This window comes from Artemia sp. Qi Xiang Cuo, chromosome 19, assembly GCF_049724085.1.
Source record: "Artemia sp. Qi Xiang Cuo chromosome 19, ASM4972408v1, whole genome shotgun sequence".
Lineage (NCBI taxonomy): Eukaryota > Metazoa > Arthropoda > Branchiopoda > Anostraca > Artemiidae > Artemia > Artemia sp. Qi Xiang Cuo.
Genome location: NC_142812.1, coordinates 50,064,156 through 50,077,676, shown reverse-complemented (window position 1 = coordinate 50,077,676; position 13,521 = coordinate 50,064,156). Strand labels below are relative to the sequence as shown.

At 38.7% G+C, this 13,521-nt stretch overlaps 1 protein-coding gene across 1 annotated transcript in view; it reads right to left on the bottom strand.

Moving 5' to 3' along the window:
* Window positions 1-13,521, bottom strand: part of LOC148940956 (uncharacterized) — a 140,481-nt gene that overhangs the window by 79,297 nt on the left and 47,663 nt on the right. Inside the window, exon 6 of the mRNA XM_089104763.1 lies at window positions 991-1,136. Within this exon, the coding sequence (XP_088960889.1) occupies window positions 991-1,136 (146 nt within the window). The remainder of the gene's footprint in view (window positions 1-990; window positions 1,137-13,521) is intronic.

The following is a 13,521-nucleotide window of genomic DNA, read 5'->3' as shown; positions in this document are numbered from 1 at the left end:
TAAGAAGGTACAGCTGTTTTTGAAGGTGCAGTTGTCTTTGGTATTCTACAGATTGTTAATGTTTGAATGTTCACACACAAAAAGCGTTGCCAAATGATTTTGTTCATTTATTTTCACAACTCTATTTATTTCACAAGTGACAACAATGACAAACATGTGATACCGTCCAAAAACTTACAGAGTTTCAGAGTAACCAACAGAAAGATCTTAGAAAAATCATCACTTTATTTTTGGAATCAGTATAAAAAAAAAACAATCCTTTTAATGCTTTGTTACCAAAATTCCTTTTCTTAGAGACTTGGTTACTATTGGCCCGAGTCGCGAAACCGGTGATTTTCCACAGAGAGGGGGACACCGGAGCCATGGTGCTGGGAAATACTATATTTTGTTGTTTGTGCTTTTTTTCACTTAGAGGCAATCTTAAACTTCATTAGTGCCTCAGTTTTTGGTTTATAGGGAATCTTCTTAGATTGGTCCTGCTGATTAGTCTAATAGCTTTTCCTTACGTTATGTGTCACAATATTTAACTTTTGACATTCCAAAATTTAAATACCGAAAAAGTAGCCGAAAAATACCGAAAATACCGAAAAATAATAAAATTGGCCTCATCTTAATGGATTGGGAAACATAACATACCCTTAAGTTAAACTCCCTGACTACAGTTCAAAATTATAAGGGACTTATTTTTTATACTGTTTTTCGTGCCTTTTTTTGCTTAGTTATGATATAAGTTTCATTAGTTCCTAGGTCAAGGCCGTACCCAGGATTTTTTTTTTCCGGTGGGGGTTTTACTTGCTTTGTAGGTAATCTTCATAGAAGGATCCTGCTGACTGACCCAATTGATTTTGCTCATGTGGTTTGTATTACAAAATTTCAGAAAGAGAGCATCCGTACTAAAATTGATGTTATCTTAATGCACTGGGAAGCAGTGTTTCAAGCTATAAAATTAACTTCCTGAATGAAACGGATCAAAATTAAAAAGGGACTTACGGTTTTGGCATACAATCTTCTTCTTGGTGCCTCTGCCAATCTAGATTGCGACAAAACTCCCTGCAGTAGTCAGCCCCACAAGCGGAACATTTAAAAAGAGCATCATTAGGACACGGATAAAAGTGGCACGCAGGATTTCCTTTAGTCTATAAAAAGAATTACAAAAACAAAAGTAAATTAAAAGAATTAAAGATTAAAATGTAGTATATTAAAGAGTTAAATAAAAGAATTACAATAGAACATAATATACTTATTCACTACAATAGCGTTAAGCTAGTCCTATGGTGGAACAGTGGGATCTCGGCTCGGTAATCATACGCAGCGTAATCGCGCTGCCTAAGTAAAGAACGATGTTGGCACAACGTAGTTTTATTTTTTTTTTTTTTTTCCATACCAGGGCACGTCGCATCGAAGAAGTTGTCGTAGAAACTTCGAAAAGGGCTCACTCGATTGGAAATTGGAACGGCTAGTACCATTTTTAATAGTCGAAAGTGATAGGAAGGCAACTAACACCTCTTCCATGCCCACCATTTCCCCAAACACATCCAATTAAAATTTTGAGATAGCCATTTTGTTCAGAGTAGTTGATTTCCAGATAGAAATTATGTTTTTGAGGAGGACACTCCCCCAAAGCCCGCAGGAGAAGGGTTTAAAGTTATGCCCTGGGGGCATATAAGAACGATGTTGGCACAATGTATTATTTAATATTTTTTTTTCCTTTAGGCCAGTGCACTTTGTATCGAAGAAGTTGTCGTAAAGAAGGGCACTTTGAAAAGAGCTCATTCAATTGGAAATTGGAATGGATTGTGCCCTTTTTAATAGTCGAAAGTGATCGGAAGGCAACTAACACCCCTTCCACGCCCACCATTTCCCGAAACACATCCAACCAAAATTTTGAGATAGCCATTTTGTTCATTGTAGTTGATTTCCCAATAGAAGTTATGTTTTTGAGGAGGTCACTCCCACAGCCCTCAGGGCAAGCGTTGTGAGTTATGCCCTGGGGGCATATAGGCCTAAAGTTTTTAACTTCCAAAAAGGCTCATTCGATTGGAAATTCGAAGGGCTAGTGCCCTTTTTAATAGTCGAAAGTGATCGGAGGGTAACTAGCCTCCCTCTCCCGCCCACCATTTCCCCAAACACATCCAATCAAAATTTTGAGATAGCCATTTTGCTCAACGTAGTTTAAAGTTCTGGAAATTACGTCAATGAGGATGAACCCCCCCCCCCCACATTCCTCAGGGCAAGGGTTGTAAGTTATACCCTGGGGGCATATAAGATTTTTATAGAAAGCGTTGTCGTAGAAACTTCAAAAAGGGTTCATTTGATTGAAAATTGAAATGTCTAGTGCCCTTTTTAATAATCAAAAGTGATTGGAAGGCAACTAAAACCCCTTCCACGCCCAGCATTTCCCCTAACACATCCAATCAAAATTTTGAGATAGCCATTTTATTCAACGTAGTTGAAAGTTCTAGAGATTACACCTTTGAGCAGGACACTCACCCCATAGTCTTCAGGGCAAGGGTTATAAGTTATGCCCTGGGGCATATAAGGTTTTCATTGAAAGCTTTGTCGTAGAAACTTGAAAAAGGACTCATTCGATTAAAAATTCAAAGGGCTAGTGCCATATTTAATAGTCGAAAGTGATTGGAGGACAACTAACCCCCCTCTCTACGCCGACCTTTTATCCAAACACATCCAATCAAAATTTTAAGATAGCCATTTTTTTCAAAGTAGTTGTAAGTTCTGGAAAATTAGGTCTTTAAGGGTGACTATCCCTCCCCCTTAGACCCCTCAGGGCAAGGGTTACAAGTAATGGCCTGGGGGCATATAAGGTTTTATTGAAAGCTTTGTCGTAGAAACTTGAAAACGGTGCATTCGACTGGAAATTCAACGGGCTAGTGCCCTTTTTAATTGCCGAAAGTGATAAGAGGACAACTAACCCCACTATTCTCACGCCCACTATTTCCCCAAAAACATCCAATGAAAATTTTTAGATAGCCATTTTGTTCAACATAGTTGAAAGTTTTTGAAATTAGGTCTTTAACGATGACAAACCCCACAGCCCTCAGGGCAAGGGTTGTAAGTTATACCCTGGGGGTATTTAAGGTTTTTATAGAACAAGCTGTAGTAGAGATTTCAAAAAGTGCTCATTCGATTTGAAATTTAAATGGCAATGGCCCTTTTTGATAGTCGACAATAATTAGAGGACAATTAACCCGTCTATCACTCCCATCATTTCCCGAAACACATACAATCAAAATTTTTAGATAGCCTTTTTTTCTACGTAGTTGAAAGTTCTAGAAACTATGTCTTTGTGGATGACAAACCCCCCCCCCCCACAGCCCTCAGGACAAGGGTTGTAAGTTATGCCCTGGGGGCAAATGAGGTTTTTATGAAAAGAGTTGTCGTAGAAACTTCAAAAAGGGCTCGTTCGATTTGAAATTTAAACGGGTAAAGCCTTTTTAATAGTCGAAAGCGATTGAAAAGCCACTAACCCCCCTCTCACGCCCACCATTTTTCCAAAAACATCCAATAAAAATTGTGGGATATTCATTTTGTTCAACGTAGTTGAAAGTTCTGGAAATTAGGTCTTTGAGGATGACGACTCTCCTCCCCACAGCCCTCAGGGCAAGGGTTGTAAGTTATGCCCTGGGGGCATATAAGGTTTTTTATAGAAAGAGTTGTCGCAGACACTTTAAAAAAGGACTCATTCGATTTGAAATTTAAACGGGTAAAGCCCTTTTTAATAGTTGAAAGTGATTGAAGAGCAACTAACCCCCCTCTCACGCCCACCATTTTCCCAAACACATCCAATCAAAATTCTGAGATATTCATTTTGTTCAACGTAGTTGAAAGTTCTGGAAATTAGGTCTTTGAGGATGACAACCCTCCCCTCCCCCTCAGGGCAGAGGTTGTAATTTATGCCCTGGGGGCATATAAGGCTTTTATAAAAAGATTTGTCGTAGAAACTTCAAAAGGGCTCATTTGACTGGAAATGGAAAGGGCTAGTGCCCTTTTTAATAGTCGAAAGTGATTGAAGGGCAACTAACCCCCCTCTCAAACCCACCATTTCCCCAAACACATCCAATTAAAATTTTGAGATACCAATTTTGTTTAACGTAGTTGAAAGTTCTGGAAATTAGGTCTTTGAAGATGACAACTCCCTCACAGCCCTCAGGGCAAGGGTTGTAAGTTATGCCCTGGGGGCATATAAGGTGTTTATAGAAAACGTTGTCATAGAAACTTCAAAAAAGGCTCATTCGATTGGAAATTCAAAGGGCTAGTGCCCTTTTAAATAGTCGAAAGTGATTGGAGGGCAACTAACCCCCCTCTCACGCCCACCTTTCCCCCAAACATATCCAATCAAAATTTCGAGATAGCCATTTTAATAAACGTAGTTTCAACTTCTGGAAATTAGGTCTTTGAGGATGACAACTCTCCACAGCCCTCAGGGCAAGGGTTGTAAGTTATGCCCTGGGGGCATATAAGGTTTTGTATTGACAACGTTGTCGTAGAAACTTCAGAAAGGGCTCATTCGATTGGAAATTTAAATGGTTAGTTCCCATTTTAATAATCAAAAGTGATTCTAAGGCAACTGACACCCCTTCCACATCCACCATTTCCCGAAACACATCCAACCAAAATTTTGAGATAGCCATTTTGTTCAGTGTAGTTGATTTCCAAATAGAAGTTATGTTTTTGAGGAGGGCACTCCCACAGCCCTCAGGGCAAGGGTTGTAAGTTATGCCCTGGGGGCATATAGGCCTAAAGTTTTTATAGAAAGCATTGTCGTAGAAACGTCCAAAAAGGCTCATTCGATTGGAAATTCAAAGGGCTAGTGCCCTTTTTAATAGTCGAAAGTGATTGGAGGGCAACTAACCCCTCTCTCACGCCCACCTTTTCCCCAAACACATCCAATCAAAATTTTGAGATAGCCATTTTGTTCAACATAGTTGAAAGTTCTGGAAAGTACGTCAATGAGGATGAAACCCCCCCCCCACATTCCTCAGGGCAAGGGTTGTAAGTTATACCCTGGGGGCATATAAGGTTTTTTTATAGAAAGCGTTGTCGTAGAAACTTCAAAAAGGGTTCATTTGATTGAAAATTGAGATGGCTAGTGCCCTTTTCCCAAACACATAAAATGGTTTCCCAACCATTTTCAAAATTTTGATATAGCCATTTTGTTTAACGTAGTTGAAAGTTCCGGAAATTATATGTTTGAGCAGGACACTCCCCCCACGGTCTCCAGGGGCAAGGGTCATAAGTTATGCCCTGGGTGCATATATGGTTCTTACGGAAGGAATGCTCGTATAAACTTCAGAGGGCTCATTTGATTGGAAATTGAAAGTTCTAGTTCACATTTTAAGTATCAAAAGATATTGGAGGGTAACCAGCTCCCCCCCCCCCCAAACCCTATTTCCCCAAATGCATCAAATAAAAAATTTTAAGATAGCTATTTTGTTAAAAATAGCTCAAAGATCATATAAAATAAATTCTGATGTCGACACAACCCCCCAAGGCCCGGGGGCAGGCGTTGCAAGTAATGCCCTGGGGGCATATATGGGTCTTATGGAAGGGATGCTCGTATTAACTTCAAAGAGGGTTCATTTGATTGGAAATTGAAACCCATCCAATAAAAACTTTTAGATAGCTTTTTTTTAATAGTTCAAAGACCATATAACGAAAACTCAGGGGTCAACACAGCCCCCCAGGGCCCAAAGGCCCAGGCTCCAGGCGAGGGAAGTTATGCCCTGGGGGAATATATGGTTCTTATTGAAGGAATGCTCTTAAAAAATTCAGAGATGGCTCATTTGATTGGAAATTGAAAGTTCTAGTATAGTTTTTTAGAGTCAAAAGAGATTGGAGGGCAACTAGCTCCCCCACGCCCCTTTTTCCCCAAATACATCCAATAAAAACTTTTGAGACAGCCATTAAGTTAAAAATTGCTCAAAAGTCAGATAACAAAAACTCAGGTGTCGTCACACCCTCCCAGGGCCCGGGGGCAGGCGTTGTAAGTTATGCCCTGGGGCATATACTGTTCATATGAAAGGGATGCTCGTATAAACTTGAGTGGGCTCATTTGATTGGATATTGAAAGTTCAAGCTTCCTTTCTAATAGTCAATAGACATCCGAGGGCAGCTAGCCCCCCCCCCCCACGCCTTCTTTTTCAAAACCCATCTGATGAAAATTTTGAAGACATCTTGTTAAAAATAGTTCAAAGGTCAGATAAGAAAAAATCCAGTGTCAATAGAACCCCCCAGGGCACAGGGGAAGGCGTTCTAAGCTATGCCCTAAGGGCATGTATGGTTCTTATGAAAGGGATGCTCGTATAAACTTCACAGAGGGCTCATTTGATTGGAAATTGAAAGTTCTAGTTCACTTTTTAAGAGTCAAGAGAGTTAAACTAGCCCCCACGCTCTTTTTTCCTCAATCCCGTCCGCTACAAACTTTGAGATAGCCAGTGTTTTAGAAATTGCTCAAAAATTAGATAAAAAAAAAACGCCCCCCCCCAGATCCCAGGGGATAGGCGTTGTAAGTGTTGTCCTGGGGGCGTATATGGTTCTTATGAAAGGGATGCTCGTATAAACTTCAGAGGGGGCTCATTTGATTGGAAACTGAAAGTTCTAGTTCAATTTTTTAAGAGTCAAAAGATATCCGAGGGCAATTAGCACCCCCCACACCCCTTTTTTCCCCAAGACCATCTGATGAAATTTTTATAATAGCCATTTCATTAAAAATAGTTCAAAGGTCAGATAAGAAAAATTCTGTTATGAGTCATGCTCTAGGGGCATATATAGTTCTTATGGAAGGGATGCTCGTATAAAATTCGGAGAGGGGTCATTTGATTGGAAATCGAAAAATTTTGATATAGATATTTTTTTTTAAAATAGTTCAAAGTTCTGATAACAAAAAACTCCGGTGTCGACACAGCCCCCCAGGGCCCGAGGGTAGGCGTTTTAAGTTATACCCTGGGGGCATATATTGGTGGTTATGGAAGGGATGCTCGTATAAACTTCCTAGAGGGCTCATTTGATTGGAAATTAAAAGTTGTAATTCACTTTTTAAGAGTCAAAAGTGATTGGAAGGCAGCTAGCCTCCCCCTATACTCCATTTATTTTTTTTCCCAGAGGCACTTCATATAGAAGGGGTCGTCGCATAAACTTCTAAGGGGGCTCATTCGATTGGAAATCGAGAGTTCTAGTGCCCTTTTTAAGAGTCAAAAGTGATCAGAGGGCAACTAGCCTCCCAACCCCATTTTGCCCCAATACATTTGATAATAAATTTGAGGTAGCCATTTTGTTAAAAATAGTTCAAAGATCATATAACAAAAACTCCTTTACGTATGGTCATTTCGTTAAAAATAGTTCAAAGGTCAGATAAGAAAAACTCCTGTGTCGACACACCCCCCCCCCCCAGGGCCGGGGCAGGCGTTGTAAGTATTGCTCTGAGGGCATAAATGGTTCTTATGGAAGGTATGCTCGTATAAACTTCAAAGAGGGTTCATTTGAATGGAAATATGACGCAGTAGGTTTTAGACTTTTACAGGTAGAAGGAGGTCATACCCAAACTCTTGTTTGTGGTGATTTTTGTTCGTTTCAAGCTTGATTTGCATATTTGCACATTCGATTAAACCCCCTAATCTCCCCCTCTGGATAAGGCCTCAATCTAGAACCAAATGGGGGAATGTAAACAATAATTGATGAATTTGATGAGAAGAATAGGTACCCATAGACAACAGAAGAGCGAGGACTTTAGTCGTCTAAGATGGCTCCTATTATATTCTTCAGCCGTTTCTGAGGAAATTTCCTTTAGTAGTTTTTATTTTATTTAACCACTTAAGCTTCTCATTTTTTAGTCATTTTTATATAAAAGACTGTTTCCGAGAGATATTTGGGTTTTCTATTCAGGAATACAGTCTACAACAGAAAAAAAACAAAGAACAAAAAAAGGACTAAATTACGAAAAAAGTTATATTTACAAATAAATAAATAAATATATATATTGGGGGGGGGGGGGAAGTTGGTGTACCAAAATACGTTATTGTCACAAGCAAAGTATATATAATCGTTAGGCATTGATATGATCACAATATAGGATTTCCTTAATTCTAAAAATAATCGTAAAAATAAACAATTATACAAAAAAAAGAATAAACAGAATATATTTATTCACTACAGTAGCTTTAGGCAAACATAAGCATGTCAACAAAAATACAAAGTACCAAGTGTTATTTCAAGATCAACATTTGTAAGGTATATGGAAAATACCAACCAAAATTCAATGTTTAAATAACAATAAGATAACATAAAAGGGTGTTGTTACGGTATCTTTCTGTTGCCGAAGTAAAAGTTGCCAAGATCAATACAGTAAGATGTATGGAAAATGTCAACAAAACAGTCAATGGTCAAAATCACAAATAAAATAGTGCAAAAGGAAGCTAAGGTATCTTTCTGTTGTCAAAGTAAAAGTTGCCAAGTAGTGCTCGTAAGAAGTAAAATTCCGACAGCGAAAGTCACACAGTAGGCGTTTCAATCCAAAGTTCATGATAATTTTGTGTCAGCTAAATTCCGAGGAAGTCAGATGAAGTTGATTTATACCATTTTCATGTATAGTAAAGAAAATACCAAGAATAAATTTCAGCGCTAGTTTTGATTATTCTTAATTTTAAATGTTCGATCTTTGGTGAGACACGGATATCAGACACGGATATCAAACAGGACACGCGTCTTCAATTGATGGCCAAACATAAGAATAATTAATAGTTACTTGCGATGCAATCTTTTTGGAATGCCAAGCCTTCTGGAGTCCACTTGGGTCTCCTTTTGGCTTCACGACGATTTTCAATCTACAAGTGACGATGGGTCAGGAATAAGTCTTGCTACCATCTGTGTGATCTACTCGCAGATATTATTATAACTTAGGAAACCGAAAATACTTTTGTATAGAAGTCTTTCAGTGTTAGTTGGTAGGCTTGAGAGCAGCAACACGGAGATTTCAGACTGGAGGTTTGCCTCACTGAAGATTCTCCTAATATTTATTACTTACTGCTGGATGCATTGACATTCAAAAATCAGGTGGTCCATGGGTTCTGGAATAGAGTAGCAAAGTCTGCAATATGGATCGACTCGTTTATGCCAAGTAAACTCCTCTTTTCTCAGGATCAGAGAGTTGCTTTTGATTCTATAAAGAATATTATCTGCCCTTGATGGAGATAAGGATGGAATGGATATTTTTGTTTTTGAAGGAACTCTTCTTCTGAGTATGTCTCTGAAGGTCTTGGCCTTCAAATTGGGGTTGATTGGATTATACAAGGAGCTACTAGCTAGCTGGTCTGCTACCTCATTAGATTTAATGCCTTGGTGGCTGGGGATATGCTGGAACTTGACTCCAATAACACTATTTTGGAGACTGATTAATTGATCTCTGATTGTTCTCAGGTCTGTATCCATGGTACTCCAATGGATATTATCAATGAGCTGAAGGGAACCTTTGGAGTCTGAGAGCAATATTACTCATTTGGAAGCCGGTGGATTAATATTGACGACCTTTAAAGCTTCTTTTATGGCCGATAGCTCTGCCTTGAGGATGGAAGCATTATCAGGATGTCTGGTTTTATATTCAGTAAATAACTTGGGATAACAGATGCAGAGCAACATTTGCTGCCTTTTAGCGAGCCATCAGTGTAAATTTGGAGAGAATCTGGATACAAAGTGGTCATTTTCTCATGAAAAAGTGCCTGAATTTAGACTGGCAGGTAATTTGTCTTTTGCAAGGGTATTACCTCTAGTGAAACACTTGTAGGTGGCATTTGCCATACTGGGGGGGGGAGGGACAAGTGGGGCGATCTTTTACATTACAAATCTTTAATTTGACAAAAAAGGATTTGAATAAAAAAAGAGATTTAGTCATTTAGCCTATGGTTTTATCACCGAATGATAGTAACTTCCGCTTTACTGATAATTGCGAAACAGTGTCAACGCCTTGCATTATTCTTTAGTATCCTTGTCTCGCCACTTGCATAAAAACATAGTTTCGGACCCTAACACGTATCCAAGGCCGTACCCAGGACTTTTTTTCGGATGGGGGTTTTACTTGAAAAAAATTTCGGGGGGGGGGGTTACACATAAAAACCTCAAAAACGCATACAAAATTTGTTTATATCCATTCTTGTTACGTTTTTTAGTCAGACAAACATTTCTGGGGGGAGGGGTTCAAACCCCCTAACCCCCCCCCTCAGAGTACAGCCTTGCACGTATCAGAAACAAATAAAACGAAAACCAATTAGCAGTATGCAACCCCTCACCCTCAAAGATTAACATACTACACTTCTTGCTTCCAAGTGATTTGTTGGGATTAAGGAGAAATCCCTCAACTATAAAATTTCGACTGCACAAATTCCAAAGCCAATTCTTTCTTGAACTGAAACGAGACTTGTCCAACTCTCGTTCTGAGCCAGGACTCAGTTCGGTATATTTATATCGAGTAAGGACACAGCTCGTTTTTGCAGGGAGTTAAAACTTAATTCTTTTGCACAGCCAGTCCGCAAATAAGTTCTGAGGCCATACTGGTTAAACACGGCAACAAGAAAAAACATATGAGCAGCGAAAAAACGAGAAAAATTTACAGCCAGTAAAAACAAAGAAACGCTGCTAATATTTTTACAGATACATTCACAGAGCTATCATCAGTAAAAAAAAAAAAAAAAAAAATGAAAAAAAAAAGTCGATCAAACGAAATAAAACAAAAATAAATAAAATAAAAATTATAGAATTGCGCAAAGAATCACGATCAGTACAGGAACGAGGTGTGTCAAAGCCACAGACTGACTCAGTGCAAAAATGAACCAAGTCCTGACTCATGCTATGTCCTGACTAGATGTAAAAGGAAAGTAAGTCGAAGAAGCAGAATTTCAGCGACGCAATACAAAAGCGACTCAATTGCTGACTATATTCAAAAAGAAGGTCAGAGCTGCAGAATTTCGGTGATGAGGTGAGAAAACGAGGTAAGTGCTTAGTAGATGTATAAAAAGATGCTAAGTCAAAGCGGCAGGATTTTTGAGACGCTGTGCAAAATCTAGTCAAGTTCAAGTCATTGCAAAACTAGGTAAGCCCAAGCCGCGAACCAACTTGGTACAAAAACAAGGTAAGCCTTGATTCCACACCAAAACGACTATATATAAGGAGAAGCAAATAAGCTGAAGTCCTTGTAAAATAATTTCTGTTTTATAACGATACTTTTTTAGAAACAAAAATCTTTAAAGTATCTTCATAAATAGAATTACTTTAGATATAATATAAGATTATTTCACTATAAGATACTAATTAAATTCTTACCCCTACATTCAACAAAAGCAGGCTTCTAAGATATTTATAGTGTAATTTTGACACAGATATCATTAAAGAAACAGCATTGTATGCCGTAGAGAGGGGGGAGGCACAGTTCTTTTTCATGTCTCCGGTCATGCAGTATAACCATCTGATGGGTAAGGACATCCAATCATAAGGCTACGTATTGTGTACTAATAGTCATTTTTTGGACAATAGCCAAGCTGCCGAGTCAAAGGACAGCAGAATACGGCTTGGTAGACAAAAGTTAGAACTTAGTAGGTCTTTACTACTAATTGTGACAGAACACTGTGACACAGACAGTAGACCGTAGGACAGTAGAATACCGCTTGGTAGACTAAATTTGTAAATTAATATGTTTCTGTTGACTTAATTATGATTAGCAGCCTCTGTTGTAACTAGCCGAAGAAGTGACCCAAAAAAAAATCAAAAGTACTGAATCAAACATGTGTTGTAGTCCATAATGGTTCATTATCATCAAGGGCATATCCAGGATTTTTTTTTTCAGGGGGGAGGAGACAAAAAAACTTTAAAAACACATAAAAATTTGTTGATATGCATTTATGTTACATTTTTATGAGTGGGCAAAAACTTTGGTGTGGGGGTTAGACCCAGTATGTGACCCTACTGGATATGGCCTTGATTGTAATATTAAGAAAAACTACTGCTCAAACTTCTGAGGAATTATTTGTTATTTATTACAAGATTTTATATACATATGTATGTCTTTTTTTTCTTCCCTATATTCATGGCGCCAGGTACTTAAAGGTATCTGATATACCGCTATTCAATTACCTCGTTTTGAAACCTCGAGGTTTTAAATGTCTGAAAACAATCAATTTAGTTTCAATAATCTAATAGGCAATACGTTTAAACTTACTTTTAATAATATTCCAAAATAAGGTAAAAGTAGGTTTAATTTTCTTAAGTAACAGGCAGTAATATTCTCTTACTTTTAGATTCATTTACTTAAAATGCATAGAAAATCAATTTGCAATTCATTTACTGATTCGCCGGATCAAATACTGCTTCAGGAAACAACACAGATTGCTTCAAAGATTACCTAATAACGATTTAACACATTCATTTCCTGGGAGGGTGGAAAGAGGGAGGCTTTGAATAAATTGGGATGGAGGAGAAATAGACATAGACATAGGTTTATTAAGATCGAACAGCGTAGCCATGGCTAATTTATGTCGTCTTTACAACAATATGGGGAAAAAAAAAATACAAATAACACTATAAGAACACTAACACGTGAATACAAATAACACTAAGTCATGTTGTATGCTTCTACGAAAAAGGGGACAAACGTGTTTTTGTAGCGGTTGGTCCTGCAGACCGGAGGTTGTAGCTTCAACTGGTATCTGGTTCTTTGGTTAACAGGAGCATCGGGTGGGAGGATCAGTCTGTGATGGGGCGAAGATAGCAGTGACTTGCCGAGGGATATGATCAGTGATAATCGTCTGTCGCTGAGATATTCAAGGTTCAGTTCTTGCAAGAGTTTATTGTAGTCGTCACTTCTATTACCAACGATTATGTTAACAGCTCGTTTCTGCAAAGATTCAAGGTCATCACACAGGTAGTAGGTGCTCTGGACAAAAGGTCCCCAGACAGCGACGGCGTATTCGAGTAGAGGTCTCACATATGTAATATAGGCATTTTTTAGGCTTTGAGTGTCGCAGCCAAACCTGCGCATCAGGACTAGGGCCTGAAGTGATGCATTGCCAGCCTTAATAACCTTCTCCACGTGTTCGGTGAATGTGTAGTCCATCGATAATGTGACTCCGAGGATTTTTGCAGATGGAACAACAGGGAAAGGGACTTGCGGGAATTCCAGATTACGTTTTAAGGGGCAAAACCTGAGGATCATTGATTTATCTGCATTCAGTGTCAGCTTGTAACATTCACAGTCCTCAGAGAAGGATGCCAGAAGGGTCTCGCTGAACTGACGTTCGATTACACATTTTCTCACGAGGTATTTGAGGACAAATGATAAATCGTCGACGAATTTGAGTCGCTGTGCGTATCTGTGTTGGCCTCACGCGGCTTCGTGCTGCGGCGAGTTGTTAGTAGTAGTATTTAGGTATCAATGTTATAAGATTTTAAATGAAGTAGAATCAGAGGCAGTGCTTATCGCAAAGTAAAGAGCCACTTGCTTTCAATTTATTCTTTTTTCCCTAG